The sequence below is a fragment of the Raphanus sativus genome, chromosome 3 (assembly GCF_000801105.2).
Source record: "Raphanus sativus cultivar WK10039 chromosome 3, ASM80110v3, whole genome shotgun sequence".
NCBI classification, from domain to species: Eukaryota; Viridiplantae; Streptophyta; class Magnoliopsida; order Brassicales; family Brassicaceae; genus Raphanus; species Raphanus sativus.
In genome coordinates, this window is record NC_079513.1 from 24221720 (window position 1) to 24243985 (window position 22266).

General features: G+C 37.8%; 6 protein-coding genes, 1 long non-coding RNA gene and 1 other non-coding gene across 9 annotated transcripts; 4 read left to right on the plus strand and 4 right to left on the minus strand.

Annotated features, from left to right (window-relative positions):
- Positions 1–2124: 2124 nt before the first annotated feature.
- LOC130510189 (uncharacterized) lies at positions 2125–2949 on the plus strand. Its single transcript, XM_057006590.1, has one exon. The coding sequence runs from the start codon at positions 2198–2200 to the stop codon at positions 2813–2815; it is 618 nt and encodes a 205-aa protein (XP_056862570.1). The 5' UTR covers positions 2125–2197; the 3' UTR covers positions 2816–2949.
- A 432-nt stretch (positions 2950–3381) lies between these two features.
- Positions 3382–3824, minus strand: LOC130509360 (uncharacterized). Its single transcript, XR_008943420.1, has 2 exons — positions 3721–3824; positions 3382–3625 (listed from the first exon to the last, which is right to left on the minus strand). It is a non-coding gene; the product is annotated as an uncharacterized LOC130509360 (long non-coding RNA).
- A 204-nt stretch (positions 3825–4028) lies between these two features.
- Positions 4029–4247, plus strand: LOC130510319 (small nucleolar RNA U3). The gene has a single exon (XR_008943996.1). It is a non-coding gene; the product is annotated as a small nucleolar RNA U3 (small nucleolar RNA).
- Positions 4248–4361: 114 nt separating this feature from the next.
- LOC108838878 (gamma-tubulin complex component 2) lies at positions 4362–9279 on the plus strand. The gene is made up of 21 exons (XM_057005222.1): positions 4362–4626; positions 4781–4839; positions 4967–5015; positions 5305–5439; positions 5606–5737; positions 5836–5919; positions 6005–6103; positions 6218–6309; positions 6400–6472; positions 6556–6708; positions 6792–6911; positions 6996–7049; positions 7160–7243; positions 7346–7420; positions 7513–7626; positions 7751–7876; positions 7981–8088; positions 8304–8366; positions 8445–8519; positions 8664–8803; positions 8947–9279. Exons 1-21 carry the CDS (start codon positions 4543–4545, stop codon positions 9068–9070), a joined length of 2043 nt encoding a protein of 680 aa, XP_056861202.1. The 5' UTR covers positions 4362–4542; the 3' UTR covers positions 9071–9279.
- On the minus strand, positions 9214–14862 carry LOC130509358 (cellulose synthase A catalytic subunit 7 [UDP-forming]-like). Of its 2 annotated transcripts, none has more exons than XM_057005221.1 (13): positions 14618–14862; positions 13617–13812; positions 13330–13529; positions 13146–13236; positions 12641–12755; positions 12275–12541; positions 11845–12190; positions 11504–11767; positions 11191–11403; positions 10905–11106; positions 10612–10802; positions 10168–10521; positions 9214–10094 (listed from the first exon to the last, which is right to left on the minus strand). In XM_057005221.1, the coding sequence occupies exons 1-13, from the start codon at positions 14828–14830 to the stop codon at positions 9513–9515; spliced, it is 3234 nt and encodes a 1077-aa protein (XP_056861201.1). In that variant the 5' UTR covers positions 14831–14862; the 3' UTR covers positions 9214–9512. The 2 variants fall into 2 exon arrangements, with proteins under 2 accessions (XP_056861201.1, XP_056861200.1); XM_057005220.1 differs by having other exon boundaries at positions 10612–10808; positions 14618–14860.
- Positions 14863–16826: 1964 nt separating this feature from the next.
- On the minus strand, positions 16827–17933 carry LOC108846952 (putative F-box protein At4g38870). The gene has a single exon (XM_018620128.2). The coding sequence runs from the start codon at positions 17931–17933 to the stop codon at positions 16827–16829; it is 1107 nt and encodes a 368-aa protein (XP_018475630.2).
- Positions 17934–18768: 835 nt separating this feature from the next.
- Positions 18769–19956, plus strand: LOC108832395 (putative F-box protein At1g26515). Its single transcript, XM_018605882.2, has one exon. The coding sequence runs from the start codon at positions 18769–18771 to the stop codon at positions 19954–19956; it is 1188 nt and encodes a 395-aa protein (XP_018461384.2).
- A 189-nt stretch (positions 19957–20145) lies between these two features.
- On the minus strand, positions 20146–22240 carry LOC108832398 ((Z)-3-hexen-1-ol acetyltransferase). The gene is made up of 2 exons (XM_018605884.2): positions 21755–22240; positions 20146–21234 (listed from the first exon to the last, which is right to left on the minus strand). The coding sequence occupies exons 1-2, from the start codon at positions 22220–22222 to the stop codon at positions 20281–20283; spliced, it is 1422 nt and encodes a 473-aa protein (XP_018461386.2). The 5' UTR covers positions 22223–22240; the 3' UTR covers positions 20146–20280.
- Positions 22241–22266: the final 26 nt, after the last annotated feature.

The following is a 22266-nucleotide window of genomic DNA, read 5'->3' on the forward strand; positions in this document are numbered from 1 at the left end:
AGACAAAAAAAGATATTTTTACAGCTAAAATTTTACAGTCAAACCAATCATAGCAGCATGATCTCTAAATTAATTAACAGAATTTCAATAGAGTATATTTTATACTGACGAAAAAATAGTAATTATTAAATCAAAATAATCTTCGATTCAAATTTAACGTTGTAATTAAGATAAATTTAATTATGTGATTCAGATTGTATTTGTTTTGTGTAGAGTACAAAAAAAAAACTAGTGTGTATTAGAATAAAGCTGACAACCAAAAATATTATAGCGACAAGAAAAACTCAACCTAAAATCATTCTTTTTGTGAAGCTTAGAAGTTAAAACCCAAAACTATTCTTTTGCAACTGTTCTCTATTTTCTGTTTAAGCTTCAGTAGAAAACAAACCATCATAGTCTATTGGAAAAAGGCCTAAAAGAGAAACTTTCAAATTAGCTTTAAGATTTATGTAGGTTATTATTCTTCTGATTTCTGTTAAAGTTGGAACATATAAAAGAATTAGCCAAAGTTGCATAACTTCTAACTTGTCTTGACAAAATTAAAAACAATATTTGTCCGGAAAATATTGTAAATTAAAAAAAACGTGTTCGGCCATTTACAACTTGTAACTTTCATGTAGAGTAAAGTGACAAGAAATATATATCTATCTTGTTAAAACAGAAACATTATGTTGGACCTAACATTTATTTTGTAAGTTTTTAAATTAAATACACTTTTATACTTTATAGTTAAACCTACATTAAATCACTAATGTTATTTTCTTTATACTACTATCCATGTTTCCAAACAATATACTTATTTTTATACTATTATCAATGTTTCCAAACAATATATTTTTATATTACTATCAATGTTTCCAGACAATACAATAATTAATCTTAGTTATTTTATATCTATCATTTTTTCTTTAAAATTTTGTAGAAATGTCATAATTTCATAAATTGCAAAATAATAAACTTTAAAATTTGGATTATAAGATTACATATCGGTTATCCATCAGTCATCCATCAGTTCAATCGGTTAGTCTCGAGGTTTAGTGATTTTTTTAATATGAATATTTTAAAAACCAAAATTGAATTGTCAGATCTCCGGATTAACGGATATAATCACAATCGGGTTGAATTTAAAAACATTGATTTAAATGCAAAAATATTTTAAATACACACTCTTTAAAAATTACAAAATATTTGTTAAGTTATTAGTGAAATTTTTTATCGTAAAATATTTCGCGCTTCTAAAGCGCGGGTCAAAATCTAGTATATATTAAAAGAGAGTGATGGCCAGAGACAAGTGATATTGTGATAACACGGCGATACATTTGAAGTCTAATAAATGTGGAAATATACGCGCATTCAACCATATAATGTCAACGTGTATATGCACAACTGTCTAGCTCCACCTTGCAACTAACATTATAATATAATACTAGATTTTGACCCGCGCTTTGGAAGCGCGGAATATTTTACGATGAAAAATTTCACTAATAATTTAACAAATATTTTGGTAATTTTTAAAGAGTGTTGTATTTAATATTTTTGCATTTAAATCAGTGTTTTTAAATTCAACCCGATTGTATTATACCGGTTAATCCGGAGATCTGACAATTCAATTTAGGTTTTAAAATATACATATTAAAAAAAATCACTAAAACCCGAGACTAACCGATTGAACTGATGGATGACCGATATGTAATCTAATTGGATTTAAATTGTAATAGTTTCATAATTTGTAATCTTATAATCCAAATTTTAAAGTTCATTATTTTGTAATTTATGAAATTATAACGTTTCTACAAAATTTTAAAGAGAAAATGATATATATAAAATAACTAAGATTAATTATTGTATTGTTTGGAAACATTGATAGTAGTATAAAAATATTGTTTGGAAACATTGATAATAGTATAAAGAAATAAGTATATTGTTTGGAAACATGGATAGTAGTATAAAGAAAGGAACATTAGTGATTTAATGTAGGTTTAACTATAAAGTATAAAGGTGTATTTAATTTAAAAACTTACAAAATAAATGTTAGGTCCAACAGAATGTTTCTGTTTTAATAAGATAGATTTCTATAAGACTAAACTATATCTTCCTCGAACATTCTTTTCTATATATATACACACTTATGTCTTCCTGGATCCTGTCCTAACACACACACTTACCCTTTTCCTCTCTTAGATCTTATCTTCACATAATGGGAAACTACGCTTCTTGCGCTCTAAGCAACACAACGTCTTCTTCTTCTTCATCATCTTCAAAAGTGATTCTCCCTGACGGTGAAGTGCGTCACATTCACGCGCCGACCAAAGCCGCCGAGCTTATGATGGAGATTCCTAGCTTCTTCCTCGTCGACGCCAAAACGTTAAAGATCGGTCGGAAACTTAACCCGCTAGCCGCCGACGATGATCTTGAAACTAGAGGCCGACATGTGTACGTCGCTTTCCCCATGACGCGTGCCACGTCATTAGCAAACGCTTCGGACATGGCTCGGTTATTTCTAGCCACCAAGAAACAGCAGCGCCGCCGTGTCGGAACGGCCGTGAAACACTGCCACAACGGCGGAAGGATTTCACCGGAGGAAGAGGAGGACGTCGAGATGATCTCGGCGGGATCCAAGCTGAGTTTAGAAGGCATCGGTGATCAGTTTTCGGCGGCGGAGTTTATGCATAGAATCTCGAATTCGAAATCTAAGAAACCAAAGTTGGAAACCATAGCTGAAGAAGAATCTGTCCTAAACGCACATGAAATCAAACAAATGTTGGAACTTGATTTTTTCAATGGTTTCTTTTATAGTGTTAGTTCTCGTTTGTAGTATTATTGAGGATGAGCATGTAAATGTAATGATTATGGTTGGGGTTTAACTTGGTTCTTTGATTTTATGAACTGAAAATTAATAATCTTAAGCTCTTTACCCATTATGATAAAGTCTACAACATTTTTATAGTATTTGTTTTCTTTAATCAGTATTTAATAATTTAGTGAATCCTAAAATCAAAACTACACCATTTTTTTTAAACAACTATTAAAATGATTCAAAAGTTGTAGTATTTATACAGACAAAAACATACAGTTACAATAAACAAATCTACAGACTAAATCCTACAACAAAATTCTATATATATCTAGAGTTCAACCAATGATCACTTAATCTTTTTATTTTTTTAAGCCACTCAATTATTAGTCACGTATTAACATTCAAAACATAATTATTCATGATTTTTTTCACAGGGAAGTCTCACAATAATAACACCAGGAACAGTTTCAGAATCTTTTGCTTGTGGAGTTTGTTAAGTGGACAGATATTCAAGAAAAGTTGGAAGTCCAAAATACAGTCTCTGCTGTTATATTTTTCACTTCCAGAGATGGGTTTAGTTGGGATAGTAGTAACCACAAAGCACTTGTTAAACTGGAGTTTCTACACTGCGAAACTACTTTCTAAAATTTGAAAGCAACTGATTCTACTACTACTCCTACTACTGTTACAAGGCTAAAAAGGAACCTTCTATCCTCAACATCACGGTTGCTGCTGGTATCGATTGAATATGAATCTCTTGCAACCTTCTTCCTAAGCAGTGTTTTAAAACATGTTGAATACCAGTGCCACCTTTCAAGTCTCTTTGCCCTGTAAAATCCAACATTACAAAGTTTCTGATTCCACATAAGATTAAAAAAAAAAAGTCAAGAAGCAGGAGATAGGATCAGTGAGTAAGAAACCACCTTCAACAGAAGACCAACACACAATTGAAGGGACACTGTCAGATAATTTATTTTCAGACAGAAGTTGACTACATTTGATACTCCAAACGCGAGTGCAGCAGTCATCTCCTCCTGAAAACAAACATACAAATAAAAATAACTCATATCATAACACACTAAAACCAAGACATCGCTTTCACTTCGGAAAAGTGTTTAATAAATAACACGTGTCACAAGAGAAGCTGAATAAGTGGTGAAAGAAGAGTCCCACATCGGTAAAGCGGAGAAGAGATGAGTTGTTTATATATGGGTAGAAAGCAGCATTGGTCACGACCTTACTTGAACAGGATCTGTTCTATAGGGGAGTACTTCTGTGTCCTTGATCTCTAAAGAGACAGGCCTTTAAAAACCTGATGATGAATAATGGCCGGGCGATTTGAGTGTGATTAACGGCTTACGAGTCTCTTCGGAGTCTCCGCGCTGTAGAGGATCGCTACCTAGCCTTGTCTTGACCTTGCTAGGGTGGTCGCACGGCTGTCTGATAGGTCTTATCTTTTTTATCTTCCCTATATAAGCTTTCGGAGACTTCTTATATTTTCACACCATGTTCTTTTTTTTATTTCATCCTCGAGCTTTCACATATGCATCGCGCGGTTTGGTAATCCGCCGTGAATGTTTGAATTAGGTCTCGAGTCTTAAATTTCCGGTCCTCTAAAACCGGACGTTTACTAACCTATGATTTTATGGTTTACAGAAAACCGGCATCGTTAACCGATCCGTGTCTCCTTTTTCCTTTTTGCCATCAAGCTTTTAGTTTGCAGTCAGTGAAGAAGAAGCGAAGCAATGGAACCAATGACGCCAATCTCGTGCCCTACGACTCCTCGTTGGAACCAAGACAGGCCCTTCCTCACTGGCCGCTTCCACCAGGTTGCTCCTTCTTTAGATCTTTGTTTTTTTCTTTGGATTTGTTCTATAATTCTCTCAAATCAAATTTGAATTTTCGACATTTTTTGTTTGTTTGGTAACTTAAGAAAATTAAAAAGTTGTTAGCTTTGACAAATGGGTTTGTTTATTATCTCAGGAAACAAGGGCAAGCTCCAAACTTGGTGATTCAAAGCGGTTTACTTCAGACACGTCTAGGTATTTCTGAATCTCTAATGACTGAAAGTTAATTGCTTTTTTTTTATTTTCCCTCTTGTGAACACATTCCATGAAACCACTAATCTTTATGGTTTGTGTGTTTTGTCCAAATTCCGTTTGGTTTCAGCAATTCTGGAGTAGAACAGGCTATAGGCTGCTATGACACACCGGTTCAGGTTTGTGTGTCTTGTCTTTTTTTCTCTTGGCTTCCATTTATTCTGTAATTTTGTTATTATATTGCCTTGAAGCTGGTGGTTAGATAGTTAAAGCTTGAGTTTCGAGGTGTTTAGTTTTTACAAATTGGGATTAACTGTAGATAGAGAAAGGCTTCTCCTTTTCGTGGCATAGACTGGAGTAATTGGTCTATTGTAGAGTTTCCTAGGCTAAGGTTGGGACTTGGTGTCGTTTCTTATGTTTACGTCTGTCTGTTCCAGTAAACTTCATTCTTAAGCTTTTGGTGTGCAGGAACTTATTGTCATTGATGATCTCTTGTCTGCGTTGGTTGGGATTGAAGGGAGATATATATCAATTAAAAGATTCCACGGGAAGGAGGAGAGTGTAACTTTCCAAGTTGATCCATCTATGGATTTGGCGTTACAGGCAAGCAGTAGTCAACACAAAATAAAAATCATTCTTCTTATCCCGGACATTTTTTTAAGCAAGATTGATCTACAGTAGTCAACTGCTGAAAGCGTGTGATTATAACCATGTCATTTAGAGATGCTACAAGAAATTGAACATTGTGAGTATATTCAAAGTTTTGCAGGAATTGGCGAAAAGAATATTCCCTTTATGTGAATGCTTTCTGTTGATTGACCAATTTGTGGAGTCAAGCTCGCAGTTCAAGAACGGGCTAGTCAACCATGCATTTGCAGCTGCACTCAGGGCACTCCTCCTTGTATGTTAGTTTATATAGGTTGCTGCCTTTGTGATGCCTTGTTTGTTGAGTTTTTTTTCCTTTCCATTACCATTTCATGTGGGGATTTTGCAAACTAGGATTATCGAGCTATGGTTGCACAACTGGAACATCAATTTCGACTTGGAAGACTTTCTCTCCAAGGATTATGGTTTTACTGTCAGGTCTGTCTCTCTGTCCTGACTGTTTATTTGTTGTATAAATTCTGTAAAAAAAGTGTGCTGATTGATTGTTTTTGTATCTCCTCAGCCTATGATGGGATCCATGCGGGCATTGGCTGCAGTAATTCAGCAGGCTTCGGCAAAGCATTTTGTGGGTTCTGGTGTGCTTAATCTTTTGCAGAGTCAGGTAGATTCTTGGCTTTAATTATTAAAAAAAATACCCTTTGAATTCTTTTTTTTTGTGTGTGCTGGAACTAGCTTTCTTATTATATCTCCTAATCTTGAAGTCTCTCATGCCTAGGCTAAAGCAATGGCTGGTGATAACTCAGTGAGGTCATTGTTAGAGAAAATGACCGAGTGTGCAAGCAATGCATACCTGAGCATATTGGAAAGGTGATCTGTACCTGTGTTATCATGTTTGCTAAATAACTCATACTATTCTTGGATCCATCGACTGACTTGAATTAGTGGTGTTTAATTAAGGTGGGTCTATGAAGGGATCATTGATGATCCGTATGGAGAATTTTTCATTGCTGAGAACAGATCTCTTAAAAAGGTACTTTGATTTTTGCTCTGATCGCCTGCACAATTGTCAATTGCTTGATCTTACAATTTCAAGTTTATTGTCTATTTGTGCAGGAGAGCCTTAGTCAGGACTCTACGGCTAAATATTGGAGCCAAAGATACAGCCTCAAGGAGACTATTCCGGGCTTCCTTGCAAACATTGCTGCAACAATATTGACCACAGGGAAATATCTAAACGTTATGAGAGAATGTGGACACAATGTTCAGGTGGATGAATCTTTCTTGTTATTACTACAATTAGCAGTGTTTATGATACTAGACATGACACTGGTTTTATATTTTTTTTACAGGTTCCCATCTCAGAGAGATCTAAGCTAACAATATTTGGTTCAAATCATCATTATCTTGAATGCATAAAGGCTGCTCACGAATTTGCCAGTAAAGAGCTTGTGACTCTCATCATGGACAAGGTAATTAATTGTGTTATGATGGCTGCTTCTTTTGATGTCATTCCGCGTAGATACACCTCTCTGACCATCAGTATATGATTTCAGTATGACCTCATTGGAAGGCTTCGTTCTATAAAGCACTATCTTCTTCTAGACCAGGTATACTGTTTCTACTTAGGGATCTTCAGAGTTAATTATACTTTTCTAGGCATCAATGTGATTGATATTTTATCACCTGTTTAATTCTAATTATCTTTTGTGTACTATAGGGTGATTTCTTGGTTCACTTTATGGACATTTCTCGAGATGAGCTCAACAAAAAAGTGCATGAAATATCTGTTGAAAAGTTGCAGGTACTTTTGCCTCGCCAGAGCATAGTCAAAAGATTATATTACAACGTTTACTACTATTATCTAGTTGTCTGGTTCTGTACTTACTTTCTGTGTATTGTATAGTCTTTGCTAGATCTTGCTCTACGTACTACAGCGGCTGCAGCAGATCCTCGCCACGAGGACTTGACTTGTTGTGTGGTGAGCAGTCAATTTGTCTTTTCCTGGATGATGTGATCAGTTTACCAAAATTTTGTACACAAGTTGTTCTCATTTTGCATTTCATATCTTAGGATCGAGCTTCATTGCTTACAACTTTGGGAATGCACAAGGACCCTGATAGCAATAGTAGTATAGAGGACCCGGTGAGCATCACTGGTCTAGAGACATTTTCCTTGAGCTACAAGGTCTGCTTCTCTCTTGCCTTGTCTGTAGTTTCATCAGTCATACTCCTGTTCACTTATTTGCAAATGGAGATTCGATTGGCTACTTCAATTTGTTTGATACGTTGATCGTGGCTTTGTGTTTCAGGTTCAGTGGCCATTATCTATTGTCATATCAAAGAAGGCCTTGTCAAAGTACCAGTTGATTTTCCGCTTTCTTTTTCATTGCAAGCATGTGGAACGCCAGCTTTGTGGTGCTTGGCAGATTCATCAAGTATGAACTGATATAATATTGTTAGCTTAGGGTTTTGATTATTTTTCTAACGAAACCTTTTAAATCTATTTGCTTCTCTAACAAACTGCTATGTACTTCTACAGGGGATTCGGTCTATGAACTCTAACGGTACAGCAATTCGTAGATCATCACTTCTCTGTCGTAGCATGCTTAAATTCATCAGTAGCCTTCTACATTATCTTACTTTCGAGGCAAGTCGTCAACTTTCTTTTTGTTGTTTGTTTTAAACTTTTATGTTTGCTAATATAATGGAATAATGGAACAGTTGAGATAAATCACACCAAGTTTAATTTGGTATAATTAGTTATGACATGATTTGAGTGGTTCCATTTAGCGCATTTTTTTTTGCTCTCCAATTTCTTCCAGTGTTTAATTTGCTTTGCATTTATGTGGAATAACTTTTCAGGTTCTCGAACCAAATTGGCATGTGATGCATGATAGACTACAATCCACGAAGAGTGTAGATGAGGTAAGTGTAGGAGAATCTGCTTTGTTATAGTTGTATGAGAAAATGTGCTTTATTGAACAATGTGCCTTCATCTTACAGGTGATACAGCATCACGACTTCTTTCTTGATAAATGTCTGAGAGGATGCTTGCTTCTTTTACCTGATGTCCTCAAGGTTTGTTGCTGTTCTAGTCTATGTTTTCTTTTCTTATGATCAATCTAATGCTGTCCTTCTCTACATAGTAGAAAATTTGGAATGCAGTAGTAACAGGGTGGTGTTTTTTTTTGGTATTTACACTCTTCTCCACTGATGTTGCAGAAAATGGAGAAGTTGAAATCGGTGTGCCTGCAATATGCTGCAGCTACACAGTGGCTGATATCATCGTCTATCGACATCAATAGCCAGTCTCATTCCCAGAAAACAATGATAAGAGACGCAACCGTCACAGAGTCCATATTGTAAGTAGTAACCAGGAACAGTTTCTTTATTCTCTTGGTGAATCATTTAATATCTTTACTGTTTTATCAACAGTTCCTTGTTAGAAAGTTCCGAACTTCATATTACCGTTTGTTCTAATATGTCGGTTTCACGTTTTTACCAGCAATTTTGAGAGGGAATTCAACTCGGAGTTGCAGAGCTTAGGACCAGTGTTGAGCAAAGGCTCTCAGGCCGAACCATATTTAACTCATCTCTCCCAGTGGATCCTTGGTGTTTCGAAAGAATGAGTGTGTGACTTTTACTAAACAAACTCAGCCAATTCAAAACTTTAAATGTCGTGTGACTTCTGTCAAATGATATTCAGGTTGAAGTTATTATCATACAGTATTATGAGATGTGAGCGTGTTTAGTCTTTTTTGTTGTCACTTTGTTTTTGTGAATTTCCACGGTTTTAAAGCAAATATCTCAGGCTCTGTTAAAGCCCTGAATTCAAGTATTTTCTCTGAGAAAACTGCCTGTGAATCTTCTAATTTGTAACTCAAAAAGTAATTTTAGTCGAGTTTCTTTAAAATGCAATAATCTCTTTACCACAAATCCAGATGCATCTGTTTTGCTGGTTAATATACAATAAACAGAATCCTTTTAAGAAAATCCAAAAAGAGAAGTGAAAACACTCTGGACAAAAGTACATAAAAGTTTCAAAAGAAAAAAAAAAATATTGTATTTGCTTCAGCAGTTGATGCCACACATGGAAGTGTCAGGTCCTTTGGTCTTCATCACAAACGGATCAATTCTAACCCAAAGCAAAGAGAAGATAGACGCCAACAAAATCGACCAAATCACCACAATGGTTGGTGTTCTGTTCTGTCTTCCCATCAGACCTTTGAGGAATGGGTAGAGATGAACAATCACCCAAAATGAGAAGAAGAGTTTACCAAACAGAGGTCCCCAAGACTGATATCCATTGTTGATGGCATCCGAGATACCTGCAACGACGCCAACAATGTTTATGATGAGGACTGTTGTTGGAGGGATAAGCAGAGTCGTCCATTTGAACGCGTAAAGTTCTCCAAAGTCATCGTCATCTGTTGCCTTTGATGTGACTGTGAAGTTTGTGTCAATGCCTGCCAAGATTTTGAGGAGACCTTGGACAACAGCAAAGAGATGAGCTGAGATTCCTCCAATAACCCAGAACTGCTCGTTTCTCCACCATTCCTCGATGCTCACTCCACTCCATCTCAATTCCAAGATTCCCGTTGCAATGATAGACCCGAACAATGCTATGAAGAAGAGACTAGCAAAGGTGCTTATCTGAAGGAAAAAAAAAGATAGTTAGCAAAGCTAATGCAGATTTTTAAACGCTTCTATCAAATGAGTTACTAACCGGTGGCATGATGAATTTGTCGGTAAGGAGACAGATGGCTGGAAGAATACAGTATGCAAGTAGTGGAATAGATGTGAACGGGTAGATTGTTGTGTTGGCGTAAGCGAAACGCTCAAGCCATTTGAGTTTGCCACCTTTGTAGCCATACCAGAGAGGGCTGTGCCGGCTGAAAAAGATCTCAACAGACCCGAGTGCCCAACGCAAAACCTGGTTTAACCTGTCTGATAGATTGATAGGAGCTGAACCTTTGAACGCAGCTCTCTTTGGCATGCAGTAAATAGATCTCCAGCCACGGCAATGCATCTTGAAACCCGTCAAAATATCCTCAGTGATAGAGCCATAGATCCAACCCAGCTTCATTTCAGAGATACACAAAAGTTTGTTACTGTGGCCAGATTTGAAATCATTAGTGAGAAGGGGCTACCTAACGGTTCAGTTTATTACCTCAGTTCCCCACTCAGTCTTGTCTTCATAACCGCAGCTTATGACATGGATTGCCTCCTTCAGGAGCACTGCAGGGCTTGATGACGGAGGAACACCACCATCTTCCATCAAAGTCGAGGTTACAAAGATGGATGATTGCCCAAACTTTTGCTCAAAGTTCATCTCAGACATTAGATGCTCCTTATCACCCTCTGCTCCTACAAATAAACACTATCAGATCTGCAACATTCCCATATATACTAAACCTACTTCAAGATTTGGAGCCATATTATAAGTTTATTAGGATAGTTTACCACCAAGGGATGCTATGTCGCCATTAGACTCATGCTTGGACTTTCTCCGGCGCCCAAAACAAGGACAACAACCACAGCTTATCATCTTGGGACGTTTAGGACCCTTTGGTGGTTCATAACCATACAGAGCTTGTCGTTTGAAAACACACCCAGTACCAACGTAAACTGGACCTTGGATTCCATCTAGACCTTTCATATTGATCTGTAAAAACACACAAGAGGGTAAGAAAGATGGTTTATTAATCTCATAGATCAGAAGTTGAAGAAAATGCAGATTGCATCTTACATCAAAGAAGACTGTGTTTCTGTTAGCGTAACGATCGTGCCTGTCAATACCATCGAACCTTTGAGGGAACTGAACATAGCAGACCTTCTTTCCAATCTGGGGATCCATCAAAAAGCACATTGCTTCCCTCACGGCCTTGCTGTTGTTAACGTAGTGATCACAGTCCAAGTTCAGCATGAATGGGGCATTTGTGAGTACACCTGCTACTCGAACCTGGCAGAAGTATCGATAAGAAAGCGTAAGTTATGTCATGTTAGGCCCATGATTCAGAGATAAATTTTTTTGTTTGGTCCAAGGCAGATAGAGAAAGTACCAGGGCGTTCATGGCACCAGCTTTCTTGTGGTGCTGAAAACCAGGCCGCTTCTCACGTGACACGTACACAAGCCGAGGGAGCTCGTTTCCTTCGACATCAAATCCACCGTTGCTACCGAGGAAGACTTGGATCATACCTGGATGGTCCTTCGTGTTGTTCCCTGGCCATGGCGTTCCATCTGGCATTATCCAACCTTCCAGAGGAGCCTTTGAGGCTTTCGCCACAAGAGCATTGATCCTCACCTTGAACTCCTCATACTCTCTCTGCCACAAATCAATTTACTGAATATAGTGAAAACCTCAGTGATGATATAACTTGATCTCAAGAGTTTGACACTGACCTTCATGGCTCGGCGTTCCTTAACGAACGTTGGCTGGACTTTGTCCTTAAGATAATCAATTTTCAACGTGAAGTACATCTCCGGTGCCCTTGGCTCTATGGAGAATTTCTTACAGAAGGGAACCCATTTTCGTGCAAACTCAGCAGTTTCTGCGAGAGAGTCGAATGTGAGCATGGAAGCACCATCGTCAGAGACGTAGCAGGAGATTTTCTCAACTGGGTAGTCCATGGCCAAGATTGACAGCACAGTGTTGGATGTGACGAGAGGAGGCTCCTTCATGGGGTCCACCGTACTGACGAAGACATCTACAGGAGCAAGCATGTTTGGTTCACCTTCTCTCTCGTATCTGCATAAAACAAAAATAATATGTATATTAGAACTTCAACTTCATAGATTTTAAGGCTTCCACTTGAGAACTTGTGGATTTTACCTGAGGGAGAGACGATCTAGATAAGTCTCACGATCAATGGGGAACCACTTGGGAAACTGATCAAGAATCCAAGAGACAGCGAACCAGATTTCACAGATCACAGAGGTCAGCCATAACCCCAGAGCATCGTGCACAGGGTTCAAAAGCCTATACCGTAGAAAAACTGCTAGAATGACAAGCCTAGCAACGATGACCATACGGTATGGATTGATCTTGCTCGATGCAATGGGCACTTTCCGCGAGAGTGGCTGACGCGCCTCGTCGATCCTGCATCCATTTCGAAACAAAATCCAACAGAGTGTAAGCATGAATACGAATCATTAAAGAAAAACTGAAGTATTAGACAAATGTTTGTGGAGGCACTACAGTCCCATCTCAGGATCATCATCTGGTTCTGGTCCAAGATTTCCTTGCTGGAGCTTCCAGTCATCCATTCTTTCCCGCCATCCTCCCTCCTTCTTGTCATCCCATCTCTCGCTCCCTACCAAAATAAAAAGAAAAAGAAAAGTGTTGTCAGAAACCTCTACAACATATGCTTTTGGCTCGTATCAGTTTCATTTATATGTTCTTGAAACTTGCTAAAAGAAGTATCTCTTTCTCAAACAAGGCTCTGGTGATGAGCTAAAGTCCTTGTTTATAAAACTATGTCTCTATCTACTATCACACCGTTCAGTACCTAGCTGGCATTTCTCATAACTTTGTTGTTTTTGCATGATAAGTGACCTTAATCATCAAAGTGAAACGTCAACATTATTTTAATATGTAAGTTATCGTTTCCATGACAAACTTTTCTATTCGCACAAACACATATTATGAATATATGTAAGACTACGTCTACGCGTTACAGAGGACAATGAGAAGAGTGACTCACCAGCTTCAGACGATGCATATGGGTGCACACGCTTATGAAGCCCATGTTCACCATTCACATACCCTCCTCCAACTGGAAAGTCTCCACTTGCCTGCAGAAATCCAAAAGATTAACAAAAATTACACAAACTTGATCTCATATATGTATAAGAAAAAAGAATCATGTAAAGCATATATCGTTTTACATGTCTACTGTGTCCACCAGCTATAACAGGTGGGAACCTTCCGTTCTCATCATCCTCAGGGCCTCTTCCATAGCTCATTTTCCCATAAAGCATGGACTCAGCAGACTGCTTCTGCTTGTCTTGCCCATCATCGATATTAAACTCGTCCTCAATATCATCAATATCCTCTTCATCCTCATCCCCTTCCACTCTCGGACTTCCTTTAGAAACCAAAAGAGACAAAAAAAAGAAAAGATTAGCTTTCTGTTCCGTTCAGGCATTTCGTCGAACAAGATACGAGCAGACACCTCTGAGACGCTTGTAACGAGTCTTGCACTGAGGACAGTTCTGTGACCCTTCTCTTCTCTCGTACTCGTAGCAAGGCCTGCACGCTGGAAAACCACACTCGTTGCAAGCCACGAACAAGTCTCCTTCAACTGTCAGACCAATCTGATCTCCGCATATCTCACACACTTGTCCGTCTAGGTTCTTTAGAGGCTTTGGCTGTAATAATTAATTAAAAAATAACACAGAAAATTAATTTGGAAGTTTTTTTTTTTTGAGAAAGGGCCTTCTAATTTTGGAAGATTATGTCAACAAATCATTTTTATTCTATAGTTCTAAAAACATTATTAACATGTTACAACTCGATTTCTTTGTTCTCTAAATATATTTTTGTTGTTACAGTAATCATATAATACTCTTAATTAAAATATTCTTGCAAATCAAAATATATAGTTAGCAAAATTCAAGAAAAAAATAATAACAATTATTAAATAGTAAACAATTCAAAATCAACCACTAATGATTCTCAAATTTAGCCTTTGTGAATCTTCTACTAAATATATTTTTGTGGTTACAATAATCATATAAATCCTAAATAATCGACTAACTAAAATATTCTTGTAAATCAAACTATATAGTTTTTTTTTTTTTTGATATCTTTGGTGTCTGGGCAGCCACTTTCCCAAATATCCTCCGAAGGGGTCCAGCGCCCCAGCAGTAAGGATGTTAAATCGCTGTGGCCGGGTTTCGAAGCTGGGTGGCGGACACCTCAGCCGAGGTTCCATTACCACCAGGCTACGAAGCCCGGTTAATCAGACTATATAGTTATCAAAATTCAAGAAAGTAATAAAATTTAGATAAATAGTAAACCATTAAATCCAACACTATTCTACATGTTATAATGTTTCCGAACTTAAGCATTTGTGAATCTTCTAGTTACTTAAAATGGAGTTAGTTATTTGTATTTTTTTGATCAAAGAAGTATTTGTATTAATTAATGTCAGTCAGACAATATATATTTTACCTCTTCGTGGTTGTGAATGACGACAAGTTCATTACGGTTATGCGAACCGGCGACAAGACCGGCGCTGGCTTCCATAGCGGTGAAGTCGGCAGTGAGAGAAAGCAAAACCGTAGCTAGGACATTCAGTGTAAGAGGAAGGAGTTGGTTTTTATCAATGAAACCCTTTTGTGTTTCTCTCTCTGTATGGTACGTAGTTTGTTGTAGAGTCTCCATTGCCTTCAAGCTAAGATTCCATTTTTATATTAATTTTATATAATATAGTTTTCATGCAACAAACTCACAAGCATTTTTCAGCTGGTATGTCTTCCTTTCATGGTTGCGGATTTCTTAAGCTTCATGACTCTCTCATTCATTCTACTGTCCCAATCTCTTTCCCACTTACTTACTTTGTTGACTAAATCTGTATAATGATAATAATAGTTTTTTAATTGAAATTAGTTAGAAGATTTGGTGAGTGGAGAGTGCAAGCCAAGTTACGTTCCCTGTCCCTAAGTATAAGCTCACAAGTCACGAATTATATATCTAATCCAATTTTTAGCCCAGCACAAACTCGGCCTTTTTCTATACTGTAAATAACAAGTGTAATCCAAAAGTCAATAATCAAATTTGATCGTAACCAAAACTATTCTATGAAGTCAAGATCCCAAAAATGCTTTGCATGAAGCCCATAAGTTCAAATCGAAACCAGATTTGGGTCCATCGGAGTGGCGAAAACAAACCTTGTTGGGCTTTTTTTCCGAGTAACTAATAGCATTATTGTGAATATCGACTTTTGTTTCGATTTGATTCGGAAGAACCTCGGTACGTTTAAAATGTGACAATAAATGGTTTGTGAGTTGACTTTGACATTGTTTTTGTTATTATTATCAGAAAATGGATATGGGTCCTTCCTTGCCCAAAGGTGCACTCTCTGCAGCTCAGGAAAGAGTTTTTTTTTTTGTCTTCAGTGGAACTTTACTTCTTTCTTTCTACTGCTGTGTTGCGCTTAGATAAAAAGAAGCAAAGGCAAAAGGTGTTGACAACTACGATAGAGGATGCCAAATCTGCGATTGCTATCTCAGTCACTATATCTATGCCACTAATCTGTGATTTGCATTTAGCATTGTCAAAAATCTTTTGTACTGCCTTTAGTGATCGTAGGTTAGCTGATCATTTTGGAGGGAAGCTTCATTTGGGTTACATGCTGACCCGCGACAAATTAGCAGAGCTTCAGGTAATAATAAACAATATGATTTTTCTACTTTAATTTTTGTGTGTTCATTCTCAGTGTAGTCTGTAGTTATCTTCTCTCTGTTTTCTTCAGGAGGAAAAGACTAAAGTTCACAAGGAACGGGTCGAAGAAAGGAGGTTCAGTTTCCTAAAAGCTTTGAGATGAATTCTTGATTTACTTCCTTAAATCCTCAACATTTTCGCTGAAAAACTACTAACATCAGATCAAAGGAGAGGAGCAGAAAGCGAGAATCAAGTAAAGACAGAGACAGAGGAGATAGCCGTGACCGTGGAAGAGATCTTGACCGTAGGAGTAGAGACCGCGACAGGCATCATGAACACCGTGATCATGACAGAAACCATAACCAGTCACGTGGCTATTATGACTCGAGAAGCAGGCGCAGTTCGCGTTCCCGGTCTAGGGAAAGACCAAGAGATTATGATCGCCGAAGGTAACTTAAGAAAACAGTCTTATTATTTTACTGGTTGCATCTTAAATATATATGTTTTAACTATGTTACAGACGCCATGACCGCTATTAAGACTGCTGGAGATAGTTGCAGCAAGTTTAAGAAGTTTTTATAGATGCGTAGTTGCAAACACTTTTGTTTTTCTTATGTGTTTCTGAGATTGTAAAAGTTGCTCAGTTTGCAAGAGGAGTCTCTTGTTCTAACCTTTCTTAGAAGATTGTGGTGATGGAATATAAACCTTCAGAATCTATTTAGCTTTTCATTCAAAGCTTCTTTCTCTATAGAAGGAATATAAAGTTGAGAATCATTCCAATGAAGCTGTTTAATCTTGAAATAGGATGTAACATTTACATTATTACTCTTGAATCAAATCTGTCTAGTTTGATTCCATTAATGATTGATAAGAGAAAACACTTCTAGTAGATCTTACTTATGTTTATGCAATGCATACTATTATTTATTGACAATCATGAAAACGTATAAAATGAAAGAAAATAGAAACTGAAGAACAAATACGATTTAGATGATCCTTACAAAAACATGAGATTCTCTACCAGGTTAGATGAGAGAGACTCAACATAGTAGCCCGTATCCTCTGTTATGTTTCCAAGTATATAAACTGTTTGGTCACTACTTGTCTTCAAATCATAACAGTCAAGGTTAAATACTGATGCATGCAAAAAACGTGGTGCGGTTATAATCTCACCCGTGTCAGTCACAGTGGATCGAGACTTTCCATACCAGTTTAAATCCGGGATTGATGTAGACAAAACAAAAATCTTCGTCGACCATTCCTCCTTAGCAGCATCTTCTAATACACACAATCGAATGGCCTTTGCAACGAAGAAGAGGACAGCTAGCTTTTCCTCGTAGCTTATCAACTTTGAAGACTCATTGTGCATATAAATAATACTACTACTACTAATAAGTCCTTTGATATGAGAAAGTTTTTCTGACCTAACATCAAAACTCGTGATTGTCAAATCATTCCATGTATCAGTACTGAAAGCTTGATAATACAAAACACCACTTATGCACAGATCTTGTCCGAAAGGAACATGAGAAGTAATATTGTTTTCAATCTTCTTCCAAGAGTTCTCCGTTCCCAGTGTCAAAACCCGAAACTCCTTAACTATATCGCGCATTCCTCCTAACATGGCGCACAACACTTTATAAGCATTCTCGATGGGATCATAACCCAAGTGGTAGCGTATGGGTCTCCTCCAAGTATCGATCTCGCGCAAGGCAATGGATCGTCTAGTGCAAGGGTTATATATCACAAGTCTAGTGGCTTGTGCATAGCAAATCAAACCGTGGACAGAAGGAAAAACGGTGGACCATTGTGGGGAGTGGCAATTCACGTGGAAAGTGGTAAAGGAAGATGGTTGATGCGTTTTTGGGGAAAGAACGAGTCCGTAGTATCCATGTCTGAACAAGAAGAGGAGACCTTTAGGTCTAGTCAAAGACACGTTCAGGAATAACTTCATAAAATCTCGACTGCGGATGGTGGAAGCCCATAGGTTAGATACGGAAAGGAACCGGATAAGGGTTTTAACCGGCAACCGTTTGAGTATCTCCATCACGAGATCAACCGGAAGCCAGTCTGATTTCATGTTTACATTCGTAAGCTTCATCATCGTTTGTGTTTCCATGGCGGAGAGAAGTAACAAGTGAACCCGTTTTCTTTGCCCTCTTCTTCATACATATGCAACAGAAAACGTTTTTCAGGCGAAAATCCTAGAGCATGTAAACGTGCTGCCATTTTGAATTGTAAATAGAGGAAAGGTTGACGTTTAGAGGGTTTACGTGACAAAATTAGTAAATAGAAATACAATTTTTAATAGTACAAGTGTTTTGAAAACCGGACTAAACCGCTTGAACCAAAGACTCTAGATTTGAATTAGTCCATCAAAACTGGTTAATGGTTACTAATAGGACCGTGAGCTTCTCTGCCATATTTCTTAGAGTCAATGTTGTATGGGCTTAATTGCTCTCTTATGCATTTTTCTAATAATTTTGTTTTTGATCAAAACCCAAATTATCAAATCGAATCTTTTTTTCTCTTCAAAACTATACCTAATACCCCTTTAGATTAGTGAACCCATGGACAAAGATTTAAATTCTATATCTTTTAAATTTGAAAAAAAATAATTTTAAATCTTTTTTAATTATTTTTTAATGATTTTTGCGAAAATATGAAAAAACAGTTTTTCAATTTTTTAATTATTTTTATCAAATTCTATAAATCAAATGAAAAATATTCACGATTTCAGTTTAATTTTATGATTTTTTGTTTGACATATAAAATTAAAAGAAAAAACTAGTCATTGGAAGATTACTCCATGAGATATAGAGGTATTGTAGCAATTACTCGGCTTATTAACCCTAGTGCTGCCTCTCTCTCTCTCTCTCTCTAAACGATATACATAAGTCAATATCTAGAGCAGAAAAAGAAGCTGTGGAGATAAAGGGATGTTGAGAAGAAGTCTCCCTCTTTGCAAAAGGAGGAGGAGAAGGAGAAACATTGTTGTTCCTCTGGATCTAGTGATCGAGATTCTTAACCGATTGCCTGCAAAATCCGTAGCTAGGTTTATGCTCGTGTCAAAATCATGGGGCAAAATCATATGTAGCAAGAGTTTCATTAGATCGTTCCCTTTTCAATCATTGACTCAGCCTCTGAGTCTACTAATAGCTTTCCAATACCTAGGTCCACATCAGGGACACCTAAACTGCTGCTTCTTCTCTTCTTCTTCCATGTCATCGTCATCAATATCAACTTCATTTCTATCCAGAATAGGACGTCCCTCCTTAAGTCATTGTTTATCCTGGTACCCTATTTATTACGTTAATGGTATGATCAACACCGGACGTGTCATTAGTAACCCTTGCACTGGTAAGTCCATAACTTTACCTAGGCTTGTTAAAATAACCAAGGAACTAAGGCTAACTAGGCGCTTTTTCGGGTATGATCCTGTCAATGATCAGTACAAAGTATTATGCATGTCACACAAGAATCTTGAAGGACAAGTAACAGCTCGGTGGTATAACGACTTTCGAGTGTTCACATTGGGAGCTAAACGATGGAGACTGATAGATTGTGGCATTCCTCATACGCCTGAGTCTAACGGTCTGTGTATGGATGGGTTTGTGTACTACATTGCGTACACGGAGACTGGAATGTGTCTGATGAGATTCAGTTTGAAGTCTGAGATGTTTGATATTTTTGCTAGCGTTTCTGAGCATCTTAGTCCTTTGGTTAATAAAGACAACGGTTCTAGAATTTTAATAAACTACCATGGTAAAGTAGCAACAGTGGTTCAACCTGTTAGCACTGTGCCTTTAGTTTATTTGTTCGTTTTCGAAGCTGGACAACATGATTTTAAAGAGATGTCTATCCATAATCTTCCTCAGCCTAATTTACGTGTAAAAGGTATTGTTAATCATACGGGTGACATTATTTTTGGACTTAACTGTTCTAGAACTGAGGCTAATGTTTTCCGCTACGATCCCAAGGGAGGTAGTTTTAAGAAGATGAAGATTGAAGTTGAGACAAGCAAGATGATGTTAATTAGCGAGTTTAGTGTACCAAGTTATTTTGTGGGTTACGTAGAGAGTCTTAGAGCATCTCTAAGTAAGAAAAACTCAAAATATTTTGAATAAATAGTTAGCCTTTTGTGCTTTTTTCTCTACTTCTAGTTTTCCTCTTGACTACATTACTATATGTGTTCCATACATTAACCATGATGTATTTGTCATCGGCATGAGTACTTACACAGTTATGGTGGACTTAAAGCAACAAAAAAAGCAACAAAAAAACTCAAAATATAACAATTTTGTAAAAAAAGTATCTTACAACGAAAGTAAAAGACATGCGCCACAATTTTTATTATATTTTTTGCCAAATAAAATTATAAAAGACATGCGCCACACTTGGTATGAAGTTCCTCGAGTATTTAATTAAATATAGTTTTATCATTTAACATTTTACAGACAAGACACGATCAGTTTACCATGGCTTTTGTTTCCTCCAGTACTGGACACAACAGACTGACCGTTAAACACGCCCTCAAGCTCTTCCACGAACCTTTGCATCGCCTTCTCCGGCAAACAAACAGGTACAAGGATCCCTCTCTCACCTTTCCTGTTCTCAGCCGAAACATAGAAGCTAGACCCGGGAAAATCCACAACTCCAGCCGTACCTATTCCTCCGTAAACCGGTTTACCCCAAACTCCGAGATTGATATCCGCAAAGTTTCTCACATCAGATATCAAGTAAGCTCCGTCCGTAGAGAACGCTGGTCTCCCCTTGGCCACCATCAGATCCGCAAGCGATCGCATGTACTCCTCAGTCACGCTCGCTTTAGCTTCCTTCACTAGTCTTAAAGCGAACTCTAACGACTTCTCCGCTAGGTCTCTGGCGGTTGCGATTGCGACTGGGAACGCAAACGCGTTTCCGTAGTATCCACGAGGTAACGTTGGGTTTTTGAGCTTGGGACGCGCGTTGACTATGAATATGACTCGCATCTCCTTGTTCGGGTCGGGTCGTAGAGCGGCGGTGCGATGACGCCACAGGAACGCCGTCAGCGTTTCTATACCGGTGCTGCTGTTGGCGATATCCGGTGAGAGGAGCCTCCTTATGGCTGACATCTCTGCGCCGCCGAAGAAGAACGACTTGCTGACCAGAGTCTCACCGTCTCCAGTGGCGGGTTCCGTCTCTGCCGTAGCCGGTTCGTCGTACTCCCGGTGCGTTTGTGTCACACGCGGCGGGACTCTGGCGCTCAGAAGGTGACGTTCCCAAGTCGGAGGGATCGTTGGAGCGTGACATCCACGTGCGAACTCGCCAATCGTTTTAATGAAGAGTGAGAGACCTCCCGCGTCGGCCATTACGTGGTTGAGACGGATGCCGAAGATAAACCCGCCACATTTCAGACGCGTGACCTGCACGAAATTAATATATCACCTATAAATGTAATCTTCTTTTTTCTCTTTTTTGCAACTATTAAATGTTTAAAAATTAATTTTCTCTTTATTGATACTAAATTACTAAGTAATATTTCTGTGTACTATATCTCTCCTGAAAACATATATTTTCTCTTTTTTAACAGCCCCAAAATATTTTCATGTTTTATTTGAATAAAAAACATTTTTTGCTGGTTCTCTTTTTGTTACATAATATAAGTTATTTTGAGTATAAGCACACTATTAAAAAAATCGTTGTATTTTTACATCAATCATTGTATTTCAAAAGACACCATTACATATAACTCAATTAGTTATAGAAATGTTTGTAAACTTTTACTGATTACACAGTATTCAGTAAAGAGAAAATTGTATAGGTATGTAATATCATATATTTTTTGAAATGAAAAAATAAAAATCTTATATTATGAAACAGTACTAACTTTTTTTCCAACAAAAAGGTAAAAAAATTTCGCTAACTTGAAAGTTGAATACTGACCTGGATAAGAATCAAAGGTGAGTTGAGAACCTCACTTGAACCTTCTACGTCAAAGAGAAGTTCTCCAAAGCAAGGGAAGGGAGGACGAAGAGCATCCTTCTTTTCAAACTCAGCTAGTGTAACGTCAGCATCTGCCTCTATGAATAAGACGCCTTGGCCTGTACAGTCTACTGCGAGTTTGCGGTTCGGTCCTTCTCGGAGCCTACCGGCCAACGGGTAGTAGTAGACCAGCGTTTCGGCCAGGGCTCTCCGAATCAGTGCGACCGGATCAGAGTAAGCATTAGGGTTGTTTCCGTAGAAAAAGATAGAGGGGATATGGAATCTGAGTCCTTCTTGGTCGTCAATGTCGGAGAGGAGTTTGAGCTCTCTCGGTGTTGGCTTGGCCGGGGATACTAACTCTGGCTCCCGTCGGTTCACCTTGAAGGTGAGTGAGCCGGAGGTTACTGGCGGAGGGATTTTCAGCTCCATGGTTTGCGATATGGTTGTGATATTTTTATTTTTTTTGGACAAAT

Excerpts from the sequence above, each read along its gene's own strand:
- LOC130510189 (XM_057006590.1), top strand. The coding sequence starts at position 2,198 with ATGGGAAACTACGCTTCTTGCGCTCTAAGCAACACAACGTCTTCTTCT.
- LOC108832398 (XM_018605884.2), bottom strand. The coding sequence starts at position 22,222 with ATGGAGCTGAAAATCCCTCCGCCAGTAACCTCCGGCTCACTCACCTTC. Across the intron at positions 21,235-21,754 it reads CACCTTTGATTCTTATCCAG|GTCACGCGTCTGAAATGTGG; the intron begins GTCAGTATTCAA and ends AATTTCGTGCAG.
- LOC108832395 (XM_018605882.2), top strand. The coding sequence starts at position 18,769 with ATGTTGAGAAGAAGTCTCCCTCTTTGCAAAAGGAGGAGGAGAAGGAGA.
- LOC108838878 (XM_057005222.1), top strand. The coding sequence starts at position 4,543 with ATGGAACCAATGACGCCAATCTCGTGCCCTACGACTCCTCGTTGGAAC. Across the intron at positions 7,244-7,345 it reads TATCTGTTGAAAAGTTGCAG|TCTTTGCTAGATCTTGCTCT; the intron begins GTACTTTTGCCT and ends TGTATTGTATAG. Across the intron at positions 8,520-8,663 it reads TTTTACCTGATGTCCTCAAG|AAAATGGAGAAGTTGAAATC; the intron begins GTTTGTTGCTGT and ends CTGATGTTGCAG.
- LOC130509358 (XM_057005220.1), bottom strand. The coding sequence starts at position 14,830 with ATGGAGACTCTACAACAAACTACGTACCATACAGAGAGAGAAACACAA. Across the intron at positions 13,530-13,616 it reads TCGTTACAAGCGTCTCAGAG|GAAGTCCGAGAGTGGAAGGG; the intron begins GTGTCTGCTCGT and ends TGGTTTCTAAAG. Across the intron at positions 10,809-10,904 it reads CGACATAGCATCCCTTGGTG|GAGCAGAGGGTGATAAGGAG; the intron begins GTAAACTATCCT and ends GTTTATTTGTAG.
- LOC108846952 (XM_018620128.2), bottom strand. The coding sequence starts at position 17,933 with ATGATGAAGCTTACGAATGTAAACATGAAATCAGACTGGCTTCCGGTT.